The sequence below is a fragment of the Melanotaenia boesemani genome, chromosome 2 (assembly GCF_017639745.1).
Source record: "Melanotaenia boesemani isolate fMelBoe1 chromosome 2, fMelBoe1.pri, whole genome shotgun sequence".
NCBI lineage: Eukaryota > Metazoa > Chordata > Actinopteri > Atheriniformes > Melanotaeniidae > Melanotaenia > Melanotaenia boesemani.
The window spans coordinates 23292888-23308638 of record NC_055683.1 but is presented as its reverse complement, the minus strand read 5'-3'; the positions used below and the strand labels follow the sequence as shown (position 1 = coordinate 23308638).

Below are 15751 nucleotides of genomic sequence, written 5' to 3'. Positions count from 1 at the left end.
AAAACATGTTATACAAAAAAAAGTTTAATAAAATATAAGCTAAAGAAACATTTACCTTCTAAACATTTTAGATCCTTTTGTTTAACAACTGTTAAATACCAGACTTTTACATATATATTTTAAAAAATATCTCAATGGTGGACCACTGAGATAAACTGGTATTACAGTAGTAGGAGTTAAAGGCTGTATGCACACTGATGCATCGGTAGCAACTCACCATTTAATTCTTTGTCTTTTGGATGTCCTTTATTTTTTTAATGGAGCCTTTCTGTCTGAACTGATATGCAGGTTCTTTGTATTCATGTGAGAATACTGGGTACAGCAGAGGTGGGTATACCAACTGTATACCACTGCAGGTTTTCATTACACACAGACTACTGATAGAGAGGGGGGACCTTAATCATTAGTGAAGTCACCTGCTGTGCTGAGCCTTCAACATCCTGGAGGGTTTCTGCTTCACAGTATTAGCAAAATTAGACATTTGTCTTAAGGGCTGCTTGTGCAGGTGGAAAATTATGTCTTTTTTCTATTTATATCTATAATTAATATCTACTATCAATGTTGATCCCATGTTCAGTAAATAAATATCTCTTTTGGTTTTGTTTGTATGTTGTTTATCCTCGTTTGTGCTACGATATTCTGAACTGTAACCAAACAAGTAACACCAGCCTCGCGCTTCAATAATTAATCTGCCGCTGAATAAATTATTGAAATATGCCTGTTGGTCAGCAGCGAACGGAAAAAAAAAAGCGAAGATCACCTGTGTTCGACCAATGAGAGAAAAAGGTTGCACACTCCTGCCAGGTTTCAGCCAATCAGAGCCGCACTTCCTCCATTTCCTGTTGTGGACTCCGAGTTGGACAGGGCAACCCTCTTGTCCAGAATATGAATTAAAATGCTGCTTTATGCTGAATGACTTTACTTTTCCCCTACCCTAAGGTGTTGCTCATAACCGAGCCGCATGCGTAAGTAAATGTTTTGTGTTTTCACATTTCTGAGGGTTGGGCCATATGACTGCTGCCTGTTCCTTGAAGATCTAAACAGCTTATAGCCGGGACTTTGCGGCATATGAATATGTTCAAGCTGTCTGTGTTATCAGTCTGCAAAGCGGAAGATGTGTCCTGTAGTTATTTAACATGGGGTTTAAATGTGTCCTAGTACGGGCCAAGGAGATGGCAGATATCGGCTGTTGCGCCTGATGTCATGACGCGTCTGTTGGTATTCACTTGACAACCGCGGATCAGATACAGACATTCAGGTAGGCTCCTGTTTGACTTTTTACGTCTGTGTGCGCGTGTAAACTGCGTGTGTGCGTAAAACCCCATTGCAGGCTGTGAGCCACATCAAATTCAACCAAGTAAACTGCATTCTTGCTACATGGGGACCTGGAAAGTTAATTCACTCCAGGACCCTTTCTCCACCTGCTTTTCATTATTTAGATTTAATATAAAGTTTTAGGGGATTGTGCAAATAAATTATTTACACACTTCGTATAAAATAGTCATTTTGAAGCCTGAATGTTTTGATGGGAGTAGCTCTGGCATAGTGTCTGTCAATAGCGGATTAGTATCGGTTGATACGGCAAGTGTCAAGCTAGCCAACTGACCGGAAGTCAGACTTAAAGCTTGACTTCCGGTGAATCATTTCTAATTATAACTCTCTTGTCATCGTTTCAAAAGATGATATTTGGTATTATATCTGTTGATTACCACATTCGTAAGTAAGTAAGTGAATGAATGAATGAATGAATGAATAAATAAATAAATAAATAAATGTTTTAAATTAACCACCAAAATTACAATTTTATTTGAAAAATTGTACTTGCAGAATTTTGTATAACTACTCAAATGTATTCATTTACTGGCATTTACTTGTAAAATAGGATGCTGTTTTCTTGAAAACAGGTTAACTTTGATAATAAATTAGTTTCACAGAAAGGATTTTCCCAGTTTTGACACATTACTGAATGCACGTTAATAATATTTTTAGGTCATTACTCACCTGATCACTTATATAGTCCAGTAAAAAACATTTAAGTGAACCAGTTTTGTATCATCATAATGGCCAAAGCTATTGAACATTAATACAAAAACAAAAAGCAGTTTACAAATACAAATACGAACAACTTTATTGATCCCAAAGGAAATTGTTGTGCCTGAGTACAGGAAAACAATATAACAAAAAAAGACTATTGCACATGTTATGGTTTTGAACAAATATATACAGATAAATTATAGTTATGAACAGGTATGAGCAGGTATATGCAGATAAATATTGCAGTTCTTATTTACAGTAAGTTTTTAAAGTTTTTTAAGTTTTCAAGTTTCCCTGCCGCTGAAGGGGGAGGAGTTATAAAATTGTAACGAATTTGTAATTTTTCTTATTGCGATTGCTATCTTTATCTTCTCTTTTCTTATTTGGTATGAAGTGACTGTGTGCACACAATTTCCTCAGGGATCAATAAAGTATTCTGATTCTTATTATAAATTCTGATAACCTCAGGTAGGAAAGACTTCCTGTGGCATTCAGTGGAGCTCCTCAGTGTACAGCTGCAGCTACAGCTGAAAGAACTCTGACAGCATGTCAGTGTGGCATGCAGGAGGTGAGAGACATTGTCAATGATACTAAGGAACTTCCTCAGCATCCTCCTCTTGGACACCGTGGCCACAGACTCCAGTTCAACTCCTAGGACAGATCAAGCTTTCCTGATGAGCTTGTTGAGTTTGTTTGTGTTGGCTGTCTTCAGCCTGCTGCCCCAGTACACTACAGCATAGAAGATGGTCCTGGATAAGGAGTGATAAAACATCTGCAGCAGGGTCCTGCAGACATTGAAAGATCTGAGCCTCCTGAGGAAGAAAAAGCGACTCTGACCCTTCTTGTAGATGGCATCAGTGTTTATTGTCCAGTCCAGTTTATTGTCCAAGTGGACACCGAGGTGCTTTGAAGCTGTCCACAATGTCCACTTCTGTACCCACGATGGTAACAGAGTTCAAATGGGTCCTCTGTTTTCTGAAATCTACAACCAACTTCTTTGTCTTTGTGACACTGAGCTACAGATGGTTCAGTCCATACCACTCTACAAACCTGTTCACCACACCCATGTACTCCTCCACCTGGCCCCTGCTGATATAACCCACGATGGCAGAGTCATCTGAGAACTTTTGCAGGTGGCAAAACAGTGAAGAGAACCTGAAGTCTGAAGTGTAAAGGGTAAACAGGAATGGGGACAGGACCGTCCCCTGTGGCACTCCCATTCTGCTCACAATGGTGTCTGATGTGATATTCCCCAGTCTTACATTCTGTGGCCTGCCTGTGAGGTGGTTGTGGATCCAGGAGTGGAGCATCCACCTGCATGTCCAGTAGCTTCCTGTTGAGCGGGGCAGGTCGAATGGCGTTAAAAGCACTGGAGAACACGACATGTGACATCAGGGGCACTGGCCTATAGTCGCTGTGTGTTCTGGGATGCTTCTTCTTGGGCACTGGAACCAGACACGAGGTTTTCCATCTGTCAGGGACAACCGTCTGGATCAGGCTCAGGTTGAAGATGTGTTTGAAGATCCCACACAACTGAGAGACACATCCTTTCAGCACTCTGGAGCTGAGGCCATCAGGGCCTGCAACTTTTCTGGGATGAAGGCAACAGAACTCTCTCCTCACATCCTGAGCAGTGAAGGTGACAAGAGGGGGTGTCAATGAGACATAGTGCAGGGGAGCAGAGGAGGTGCGTGGGAAAGGAGGAATAGTCTTCAGGGTGAGAGGTGCAGGCACAGGTGTAGTGAAGTCCTGAGCAGAGCTGGGGTGGTGGTGGACAGAGATTCCATCGTCAGACCTGTTAAAAACCTGTAAATTATATGAAATTACATTAATTATACATGAGCAGGACTCCCTCTCCAGTATTGAAATCACAAAGGCAAAGACAGTTTTTCAAAACACCAAAAGTAAAGAAGACAAAAAAGTTCTTCCTATGCTTCATTTTGTAAGTGACAAAATTAAGCTCACCCAGAGAATAAGGATTGGGAAATGAAAGCATTGCCAAGGCATTTAAGAGTGAAATTTGTTATGTATCAGAAAATTAACTTTGAGGTTAATGTCTTTGGCCCTTCATCAGGAAGATAACACAAGGTACACATCCAGCAGCACAAACGAGTGGTTGAATTAAAAGACATGGATTTTTTTTAACTAACCATTAAAAGACAATGGCAAATGCAATTGTAGATTTAAGCTAAAACTTGTATTTTTTATCTTTTGGATATCATTAGGTCTTAAGTATACAGCGTAATAAAATATATGACAAGCATCTTAAAAAAGGGATTGCGGTTTGTGTTAAGGGACCATCATGCCCATCACATTGCTGTGGGCCGTGGATGTGTATGGCAGAGTGTACAGCCTCTCCACTGCTGGCCAGCGCTGGGTGCGCGCTGATGACACGCTGCTGGAGCTGAAGCGCGTCACTGCAGGGAAGGGACGCTGCTGGGGCATCGGTTGTGATCACCACGTTTACCTCAATATGATGCCCAGTGAGACATCCATCCGGTATCGGGAGGAGACCTATGAAAACCAGGTCAGTTTAAGATTTATGTTTTTTCCACTGCAATTGTAGATGCTCTATCTGTTAAAGCTCTTCATCTTTGATTGTATTCTCAGCGGTGGAACCCAGTGGACGGCTTCACTGACGTCCTGCTGCCCACTGACCGTTGGCCGTGGAGCGATGTGACCGGGATGAATCCACAGCCACTCCACAGCTTCCAGCTGCCCTCACGCAGCTGGGAGTGGGAAGGAGACTGGTATGTGGATCAAACCTGCGGAGGAGAATCCAACCAAACTGGGGTGAGGATCAATTTATGTTTTTTTTCATATTTAACTGATTTAAAAGTAGTTTTTTTTTAGTTATAAACTATCTCTCTTTACCTAGGGCTGGGAGTATGCTGTTGATTTCCCGGCCAACTTCTCTCCAGACAAGAAATGGAACTCTTGTGTCCGTCGTAGAAGATGGATCCGTTATAGAAGATACACAGCACAAGGCACTTGGGCAAAGGTTTTGTATTATATCTTTTTATTCTGTATTTCTTTAAGACGGACTTAAAGTAGTTTCATCATCGTATTCAGTCACTATAGAATTTGTGAACACAGATTAAATTTAAGATTCAATCAAGCCAAAGACCTCCCTCTGCAGATACCCTTGGACAATCTCAGAAAAACCCCACTGCCCCTCTGTGATATCAGCTGTGGTGGCTGGGAGATGAGTGACCAGTCTGGGAGGTACCCCTACCTCTGGGGTGTGTCCCAACAAGGACAGGTCAGTCTGCTGGATACACGTGGCGTAACCTTTGTTAAATACACATTTTTACTGCACTGGAAACATTGTTCAGAACTGACTTTTGTTCACAGTGGTGTCAATTTAGTCTGTAAGCAACTTCTTTTCGTTCTAAGCTTTAAAGTTTTATTAGATCAAATCATAAAGAGAAACTTCTGCAGCAGGCTGCTCTCAGTCATTGCTCTTCGTTTTCCACAAGAGGGCAGCATGACTTCAAATAAATCATAGGATCAAAGTTAGTTTCTTTTAACTAATTAAACACTGACTGACTTGATGTCCCAGCTTAGATAACTAAAGTTATTGTGTGAGTCAAATTGCTAACATGTAATTTAACCTGTCAATGTATAAAGTTTGTTAAATTATTTCTAATCATGCAGGTGTGGTTTAGAGAAGGTATCCACCCTCGTGTCCCAGAAGGCACCAGCTGGGAGGAAGTGGAAGTGCCCAAAGAGGTGGCTCAGTTATCAGCTGGCCCTGGAGATCTTCTTTGGGCCTTACTGTGGGATGGGAATCTGTTGGTTCGTACTGGTCTCAGTCTGGACAGCCCAACTGGTCAGCATTCACCAGAGCATGCATTTGCTCTTTAAATTATTCTCAAATATCTCATTATTTGCCCCTTTTCAGCTGCTTCAGAGTATATTTTAATTGTAGGAATCAGTTTTATGTGTTATCATAGTTGTAGGGGTGTCATAAAATATATCCCAAAATGTGTTTGGCAAATCAAATCTTTCCAAGTCTCATATATTTTAAATGTTGTTGTGTACCGTTTTAAGAAGTGCCATTAAAGGTCATTTGATTCAGCTAAACAGCTTGTTATCATCATGTATTGTTCTTGTATTGTGCCATTCAACAATTTGTGTGTTCTCCCTCCACCAGGTACCTCCTGGGTGGAAGTGGATCCACCAGGAAAGGAGGTTGAAGCTCTTCATGTGGCTGTTGGAGTCAGCGTGGTCTGGGTTGTCACCAAAGACTACAAGGCAAATCAGTACTGTTCTCATACCTGATGGTCTGAAAAGTTTGGTTCATTGCAGATGTAACATATGTATGTGTGTGTCCAGGTGTGGTTCAGACGTGGTGTAAACTCCCACAACCCCTGTGGCTCTGGTTGGATCAGCATCGGAGGGGAGATGATGATGGTGGATGTGGGACTCAATGACCAGGTTAAGAGATTTTTGTAGCTGGTGTAACTCTGCTCCCATATGCAGATAAAGGGAATTTAGCTGCCATTAAACTGCTCTGATGGCATTAAATGTTTATTTCTGTATATGAAATGTATACAATTAGATTATATTTTACAGAAGTTTTTTAAAATTTGTTTTATTTTATTTAAAGGACACTGTGGCTAGCTTCTTCTCTACACAGCCGATGTGCTTTTAGCAGCTTCCCCTCTGACTGACTCACCTCACCCTCTCCTTGGATCTGGTTTCAGGACAGGCCAGATCAGGGCTGGGGTCAAGGGAGAAACTCTTCACTCTGTGTCTCACTGTTGAAGACTTTGCTAGCACTGCAAACCTCCATCTCACACCTCCTCCCTTTCTGTGTCTCACCCCTCCCACCCGCAGCCTTTCTACCTCTAACCTCTAGTCTTGCCCTGCAGCTGCCCTGTAACACGAGTAAAGCCAGCAGGTCCAGCCAATGTCCCAGCAGCAGCACCCCAGGCCCAGCCTTATATATCCCCAGACTGTATTCCCACTGGCTTGACATATGGGAGATTCCCTAATTAGAAGCTGGCCAAGCCATCGTCATCATATCCCTTATTTCATATTTCAGTGTTGCAGTTATGGGTATGGCCTATGTGAGGTGGCAGGACCAGTGTTACAGTATATGGCCTTATAAAGTAACAGCTGACTGCTTCCTGGTTGAGCCTCTGATGGGTGTTTGAAGAGTCCATAAAACTTTTATTGTATTTGATTTAATTTGGTTTTTTCATGCTGTTGTGATCACAGAGAGTGAATTTATTTTACCAGCTCAATAAATGAAAATGACATTTACTGTGTTTTATTGTACAGCTGTGCTCCTTGTTTTTCACTTTTACTGCTCTTTCTGTTAGGTGTGGGCGGTTGGTGAAGACCGTGGTTTGTATTTTAGGATGGGTGTGGCCCCGTCTGAACCAAGTGGAAATGGCTGGATCCCTGTTTCTGCCCAGTGGGGCTGCAATAAAGAGGTTATACCACAAAGGTCTGTATATTAAACTGAATTATTAGCACATAAATCACAGTAAACTTAATCTTTATATTTCACTTTTGTTAATCCCTTTACTGTATATGTGTACCTTTTTTAAAGGGATGAGGGTGAGTTTAGTGGCCAGCTGACTGAAGCCTCACAAGGCTCAGTACTGAGCTGCACTGACTCAGACTCAGAGTTAGGTCCTACTGACCCACAACGCAGTGCAACTAGCACCCCAGTCTTGGAGGCAGAGGCTCCCTGTATAGTCCCCTTAGGTGGATCCGACACACCTGCACCTTCCGATGAAATAAAAGACTCTCCATCAGCCCCCCAGCAGGATGCCCCTAAACCCTTCATCCCCACCAGTGACAGCTTTATCAACAGTCTGGTCTCAGATCGTGACAGAGCTCCCACACCCCAAGCGTCCATTAAAGAGATACCACAAGAAGAGGACGAGGAGTTAAGTCCTGCACCGATACTTCCAACCCCTCTGGCTGCAGGACATGATGTCCCCTGGATGAATGTTGACCTGGAGGGTGCTGAAGCTGCTCGAAGTGCAGAGGCAGCCAGCCGTTTGATGGGTGGTGGTGGAGCAGCTGCCACTTATGCTCTGGGGACTCTGGAGAACTCACAAGGCATTGGAGAAGAGGACGGGCCAGTGTGGGCTTGGATTTCTGGTGGAGGTTGTGATGTGGACGCAGCTTCACAGATCAGCTGGCTCAGTCCTACAGGTACACACACAGGATGTCTGTGATGCTTTTAGGTTTGATGTATCCACTCAGAATTTCCTATTCTGATAGGTCTATATTAAATGGATAGTAAGAGCATGTGAAATGAAAACTCACAAAATAATGAAAGGCAAACATCTCAAGGGAAATCACCAAACACAATTAGCAGTTTGGATCTGTATGTCTGTATTGTTATCAAGCTGTAACATTCTCTCTGGGGGTTTATTTTCTCATAAACCTCAATTTTTTGTACATACAAAACACCTTTATTTTCCAAAAATGTTCTGCTGATACAAAGTGGCTGGATAGCTCAGTTGGCAGAACATCCGTCTCCCAGGGGACGAATATTTCCATTTGGGCCCTCAGGCAAGACCCTGAACGCTACTGCCTAACCACTGTAAGTTGCTTTGGATAAAAGCATCTCCTAAATGACAGTAGTGGAATGTAACAAAAACAGGCCTCACAACGAGTAAAAATGTATCCTGATATGTTGGACTGGAAAGAAGTAGGAAGGGAAAGAACTGATCAGAGTCTGTGTTCATGTCACCTATTGGAATTTATGGACTCTTATCCTCTTATTGGGGTGCATCACTCAAGAAAAACCAGGAGACACTCATAAAGAAAGTGAATCCTAAGTGGGCTGTTTTGTTCAACCAAACAGTCTGGGCTTTTTTTACAGGACAGCCTTAAACAGACAGGAGATGAAACACAGATACTGCAGGCTGCAACATAATTTATTAGTAAAATAAAGTATCAACATAAAAATAAAAAATAAAAATTTAGCATAATCTTGGTTTTTAAAGCACTGACTGCTGTATTGTACTTGTTAACTTTATGGCTGGTTGACTTGTATGGTTGTCTCTTAGGCCCTCTCACCAGTTCCCTGTCACTGACTCCAGTCCAGTCAGCAGCCTGGAGCGAGCAGCCTCAGCAGCACGAACAAAGAGAGGACATCAGCAAGAAACCACTGGAGAGAAGCAATGTAAGACTGTTTTCATTTCTAATGGCATTTCTCTTTCTTTTCTGTAAAAGGTTAATGTCTGTTGTTTTTAAACCTGCTTATAAATAAACTTGACTAAACTTGAATATCTGTTCTCCCATTACATTTTCTTTCATTATATGTGGTTCTGTCATTTCTCTGTTTTCTTTTCCAGTCAGTGTGGGTGCGTAAAGGTACACTGCGGTGGTGGAGAGATTGGAAACCCCACCGCTGGGTCGATGTGGGTGTTGCTCTTGAGCAATCCACCAGGTCTGATGGCAGGAAGGACAGCATTTTCTTTGTCTATTACACACAGTATGATGAGAAAAAGGTTGGTTTTGCTTACAGGTCGTAACCAGTTAAATTCTCATATGAGATTATATGTGTACTATACTTGACAGGTGAAACAAATATATAGATGTGGACTCATTGCTCTGCTTGCACACTCTCTGTTCCTTCTCTTCAGTACCTACATGTCTTTATAAATGAGGTGACAGTGTTAATGCCGGTGCTCCGGGACTGCCACTATGCCTTTGTTGTGTACACAGCCGAAAGAACCAAGCAGAGGTGGCCTCTGGTTCTTGCAGCTCAAACTGAAAAAGACATGAATGACTGGGTATGATTTTTATTTTTTTTAATAAAACAGAGCAGGTGGAAAATATTTAGGTGAAAGTGATGCATGGAGCTTCCTATGCTCGATAGAATTGAACAATTTATTGTTCTTAATATTTACTTTTTATTCACAATTTTTTTTTTTTTTTTCTGTCATGTGGGTTCAGTTGAACCTCTTGTCTGACTGTTGCTGTGAATGTCGAGGAATCACAAGTGCTCCGTCGAGACCGGCTCTTTGGTCCACCACCTCAAAGGGAGACATCATGGTCCATGAGCCATCCTTCTCCCTGGAGGCCCCTGCACACACAATGGCCTGTGACCTCATGTGAGACTTATATTAAGCGGGGAATTTTGTCCATCTGCTTTGCATTTCCCTTTGTTCTCTGTTTCATAGTCTCGAATTGATGCCCCATCATTTTTTATTTATTTTTTTGTCTGTGTTCTGTGTTGTACCAGTGAGTACGCCACTAAAGCTACATTCACATTACCAGCCTGGTTGTTCAATTACAGTTCAATGCAGATTAAATTTGATAATTAATGATCGTAGTTACAAGCTTTGCATTTGACTTTCATCTGACTCATTACTGTTAATTTTTTTCTTCTTGCATATGTTAAAAAAAAAAAATCTGGTTTGTGAGACCACTCAGGCAGCTAGACTGAATCACATGAAATGTATGCTATCACAGCAAACTTGTAGACATTTAGCTCACAGGGTGGAAAGCCTTCATCCAGGTATTTGGCAAATGATTGACAAAGATAAGAAGAGCTAGGCAGCAGGTTTTTGCTCTTTTAACTAGGTATTGCTAGCACTGCTTCAGTTGTTCTGCTGGTTTATGAGGACAGTGCTTTATTGTAAAGAGTCCCCATACATGTCACTCTATAACTGTATATCTGATATCTATCCAGTCTAGGACGACATGCTGAAGTGACACAAATCAGATTTGAAAAATCTGAGTTGACAATTGAACTTCTGTGGTCATACAGCCCTGAAAGTAATCAAAAAACAATCTGATTTGAGTCACTTTGACCTGATAATGTCAGTGTAGCTAACATGCTAACACATTGTCCTGTCTCTTTCAAACTCTTTCTGGCAGCTCTGTGTGCTAAAATATGTGTGTTAACGATTCTGTGGCTAACGCTGGGTGCTTCCGCTGTATGGTGCTGCAGGTTTTGGCGTCAGGTCCCGGGCCACCTGCGCTGTGTAGAGTCTAACAGTCTGGGGCTGGTGTGGGGCATCGGGTGGGACGGCACCGCCTGGGTCTATACTGGGCACAGTGGGCAACAGCCAAATTCGGGTAACACATGTCCCATAGACAGTTACCCATGTTCCCTGCAGCTTGAAATTCAGCCTTTATTTTACTGGACATATGCACAGTATTAAGCACTTTATTAATTAGAACTATTCATACATGTCAAATACAAGCAAAATGTTAAAAAGATGGCTCTATTCATGTGTGCAGTTGCTTAAGCATATATTTTCTGCTGTCTGTTGCACCTGTAAAACCTTTACACACTCATCCAAATGCATATATATGAATATAGATAATTTCGCATGTATTAAGAATAGTCTCTGTGTTTTGTGCAGGAGTTGCCTCTCAGATGCATCAGCAGACTGATGTCAGGAGTATTCATGTGTACGAGAATCAAAGATGGAACCCTATGACTGGATATACTGACAAGTAGGAGACATTCATCTTCTTCACAGAGTTTCAGCTCTTCCATTTAACCATATTCCTTTTATTTAACCACCTTACATGGTCCAGTAATATAAAAGATCTTTTTTGTGATTCACTTCTCCAGAGGACTTCCTACAGACCGCCCTATGTGGAGTGATGAAAGCGGACTGAAGGAGTGCACCAAAGCCAACACCCATCCACCCTCCCCTCAGTGGTCCTGGGTAAGTAAAGTCCTTGAATCAGTTTCTACAAAACTAAATTTCTTGCTTTGCTACTACTCTCCATCATCAACCTTTATTGTAGGTCTCAGAGTGGGCTGGCGATTACAACATCCCTGGAGGAACAGACAAAGAAGGCTGGCAGTATGCCGCAGATTTCCCCACGTACGAAACTGTCCTTTCTCAGGATATTATATCAAACAAAGTTGTGCCACTTCTCTGACTTTTTTTTTTTTTAATCCTACAGGACATTTCATGGCCACAAAACCATGAAGGACTTTGTCAGGCGCAGAAGATGGACGAGGTAAAACCTCACATTCCTGCCATTTCTAACTCAGTTTCCACAGCATCATAACAATAGTGTGTCCTGCATACAGGAAGTGTAAGATCGCCATTAGAGGTCCATGGAAGCAGGTTCCTCCCATCTGTCTGAGTGACATCTCTTTGATGCCATGTTTGGCCCAGAGCAGGATGGAGCAGGTCCCTGTCTGGGCCCTCAGTGATAAGGGAGATGTCTTGTGTCGGCTGGGAGTCAGTCCCCAAAACCCTGCGGTGAGAAATCTATACTTTTCAGGTCTTAACCTAGATGCATCTTCAGTGAGTGTAGAGGTTTATTTAAGATCAGTGGTAAATTCCTGGATCATCGTAATCTGTGTCAACTCTGCTGTTCCAACCATCACTAACCTCTAGTGTTTCTGACGTCACAGGGCAGCTCCTGGCTCCATGTAGGCACAGACCAGCCTTTTAAATCTATCTCCATCGGCGGAGCCAATCAGGTGTGGGCCATCGCCAAAGATGGAGCTGTGTTTTACAGAGGATCAGTTTCCCCTCAAAACCCTGCAGGTCAGTTAAAGATGCAACTTAACCAAGTTAGTAAGTTAAGAAGTGTATGTAAGTGTAAAAACGTGCATACAAGAAGAGACTATAAAGATTCAGACCTGAATCATGGGAGTGTTCAGCACTTTAACTAGTAAGACTTCACAGACTGTCAGACTTTTTTTTCTTATCCCTCTGCAGGAGAATGCTGGTATCACATCCCCTCTCCACCAAGACAGACCCTCAGACAGCTGTCCGTTGGACGGACTTCTGTCTTTGCAGTAGATGAAAACAGTAAGCAGTATTGGGTCTTATTAGCTGTGTGTCTTCAAACTCTTTTAAATTGGAAAACCTGAGCTGAGTGGCTGCAATCTTGTCTAATGTCATGCAGGTAACCTCTGGTACAGACAGGGACTCACCCCCAGCTACCCTCAGGGCTCTGCCTGGGAGCTCATCTCTAATAATGTCACCAAGGTTTCTGTTGGACCGCTGGACCAGGTCAGTGTGAGCCATGAAATCAGTTTAAAGTTCAGAATGCAGTATTTAATAAAAACATTCAGAAGCTTGGGTTTGAGCTAAATTAAATAGGCTCTTCATTTAACCCCTACTCCAACTGTTAACTGTAAATAATTGATGGAGAGAGCAGCTGTTATCTCTCCTATTGAAGCTTTTAATTTGCCACCTTAGAGGCAGAAGTGACCATTTTTGGAGAAGGTGAAAAAGCCAGAGAGATAGTTTAACCTGACTGGACAAAAGTACGTATGAGGAAAGATTTCTCTGAGATAAAAGATTTATTTTCTCAAGGATCAAAGGGGCACTAATCAAAAAGAATAAATTGAGTGAATGATAATATAATGAATTGTGGGGAGTTTCTTTTTGGGAGCCTACATGTTTTGAACCCAGCATTCAGAAGCTGTCTTTCTGGTACTTCCTAATTGGTAAATGTCTCTTTTTTTAAATTAATCTAGGGCTTAAACTTCCAACCATATTTTGTGAAATACAACTCAATAGTTTTTGGATGATTTTAAAACCTATCAATACGCTCCACTTCTAAGCTCTTTCCTTGGCAGAGAAACAAGCATGAATGTTCTACCTCAGAAAACATAACATAAAAGAAATAAATAAAGGTCAAAATGTTGATGTTTAGCTATGTAATTCTGTTCTCCTTAGGTCTGGATCATAGCTGATGGAGTCCCAGGCTTCCCTTTCGAGACACCAGGAGCCATCTGCCACAGGCTGGGTGTAGGACCCATGCAGCCCAAAGGCCAGTCCTGGGACTATGGTATAGGGGTGAGCTCCTGATTATGTTATTTTCATCTTTTAATGTGCTTTACTTTGAATATGTGTCTGTCTGTACCCAAGAAGACTGAATGAAAAGGTGCTTCAACCAAGTAGTAGTCCACACTCATGCAACCAGCTTATTGTATGTAGCAGAACTGTACTGGTTTAGGTCACATTTAAAGGTGGAATATATTTTGAGAGTATTTGTTGTGGTTTCGTTTTTAATCATCACAAAAAATGTGACATTTTAACAGGGCGTGTGAGCTTTTTATGTCCACAGTATAAATATATAAATCAGTCAAGTAATTCGTTCATGTTGGCTTTAATTTCAGGGAGGATGGGAGCATATCAGTGTGAGGGGGAACTCAGCAGAGGCTCCACGGGCCCCTCACCCTCCTCCTGCAGGCCCCCCACGCAGCCCGGTACCCCAACGACCTTCGACTCAAGCGAATGGGAATGCTGTGTGTGTGTAGCACCCTCCCATTTCTTCCTCCTCCTCAGCCCTGTTTGTGCCTGGATCCACATTCATCTCCTTGGACCTTTTCCACATTCTCTTCATGTAAAGGGACTGCACAAGCATACCACCAAGTCTAGACTGCTTTTGTTTGGATTTGATCGACGAATGTCCCGGCCTGACGCGTTTCTAAAGAAGAAATCATTTTAATGTTCAGTTAAGACAGAAATGAGAGCAAAAACAAAAACAAAAAAGGATATCTTGTAGGACAATTTCTTTAACAGAAAAGTGAGTGCATGCATTTTCTTATTAAGCTTTGGCCACTGGGTATCATGGGATGGAGCAATAGCTTTTATTAAATTATTCAGTATCCTGTGAAAAACCTAAAACGGTAAGATTTCAGTGACGGGCTAAGGGCTGGTTACCATATGGTCTTCAAACACACGATCACTGTAGCCTAAACTGTATTAGTTTGTATTGTTATGTTGATCTCTTTGTTTTTATTTGCATGTGATCTCACTTATTTATTTATTATGCATTGAAGTTTATTTCTCTTTTTATTGTAGCCTCTTGTGTTTGCAATATAGTGTTTTCCCCATGTTTCTACAACATACCTTCTGAGGGCTTTTTCAAGATGAAAACCTTGATTATTAAAGCGTAATTAATCACTTTAAACTATCAGATTATATCCATATCCTCTTGCAATAAAAAGGTCTTCCTGTTAGTATTTATCTGCATCCACAAAATTACTATGACTGTTGACTCTGCAGCAGGTCTGAACGTCACCGTGACCAGACCGATGTTCATCTCATAAGGACATTGAAATGTGAAATAAAAATGTGAAAATACTCATTTCTTTTTGTTATTTTAAAATAGATCTAGAAAACAAGGAAGTTGCACCAGACCTACACTTTCATGATAGACATCCCCACAGCATAATGCTGATATTACAACATTTGACTGTAGGAATGGTATTAGTGTAATAAAGTGATGCTTCGCGCCTGGTTTCCTCCATCAGATCAGATGATTTTGCTTCTCATTGGTCAGGAAGCCAGTCATTGGCATTTTTGGCAAACTCCCAGCATGCTCACTATCGGGAAAGACTGATGTTTTAACATAAAGGCCTCTTTGATGGAGGACTTTTCTGATCATCCTTCTGTAAAGTTTTCCTATCTTGACATAGCAAGGATCAAAACCACTAGTTTGTTGGTTTTGAAAGCCATATCTCCAAAGTCTGCTGGTGGTGACGAATGACTTTCATGGTAAAAGGTGCAGAAATGACGGAGCTTAAATTAGCAAACAGCAACACCATTGATAGAGGACTGGTGTTATAACAAGGGGGTCTCAATATGCATGTAAATGGGATATTTCTTTAATTATTACCATAATATATTAAATTATATTTAATACATATTACACAATTATAAGCAAAGCACTCAGATGTAAAGATGAGTGTAAAGCATAAAATGTGAAAAACTGGAAAGGGTCAGAAAACAGCAGATGAGAA

The 15751-nt window shown here is 41.6% G+C and overlaps 1 protein-coding gene across 2 annotated transcripts; it reads left to right on the top strand.

Moving 5' to 3' along the window:
* Nucleotides 1-765: 765 nt before the first annotated feature.
* Nucleotides 766-15249, top strand: tecpr1b (tectonin beta-propeller repeat containing 1b). 2 transcript variants are annotated; one of them, XM_041972683.1, is made up of 26 exons: nt 766-965; nt 1159-1258; nt 4378-4561; nt 4645-4827; nt 4913-5035; nt 5174-5296; nt 5692-5866; nt 6191-6291; nt 6373-6474; nt 7365-7492; nt 7598-8211; nt 9075-9190; nt 9363-9518; nt 9654-9803; nt 9967-10124; nt 10967-11094; nt 11385-11478; nt 11600-11696; nt 11779-11858; nt 11941-11997; nt 12071-12245; nt 12401-12536; nt 12711-12803; nt 12901-13007; nt 13680-13799; nt 14123-15249. In XM_041972683.1, exons 3-26 carry the CDS (start codon nt 4508-4510, stop codon nt 14261-14263), a joined length of 3411 nt encoding a protein of 1136 aa, XP_041828617.1. In that variant the 5' UTR covers nt 766-965; nt 1159-1258; nt 4378-4507; the 3' UTR covers nt 14264-15249. The 2 variants fall into 2 exon arrangements, with proteins under 2 accessions (XP_041828617.1, XP_041828608.1); XM_041972674.1 differs by having other exon boundaries at nt 4329-4561.
* Nucleotides 15250-15751: the final 502 nt, after the last annotated feature.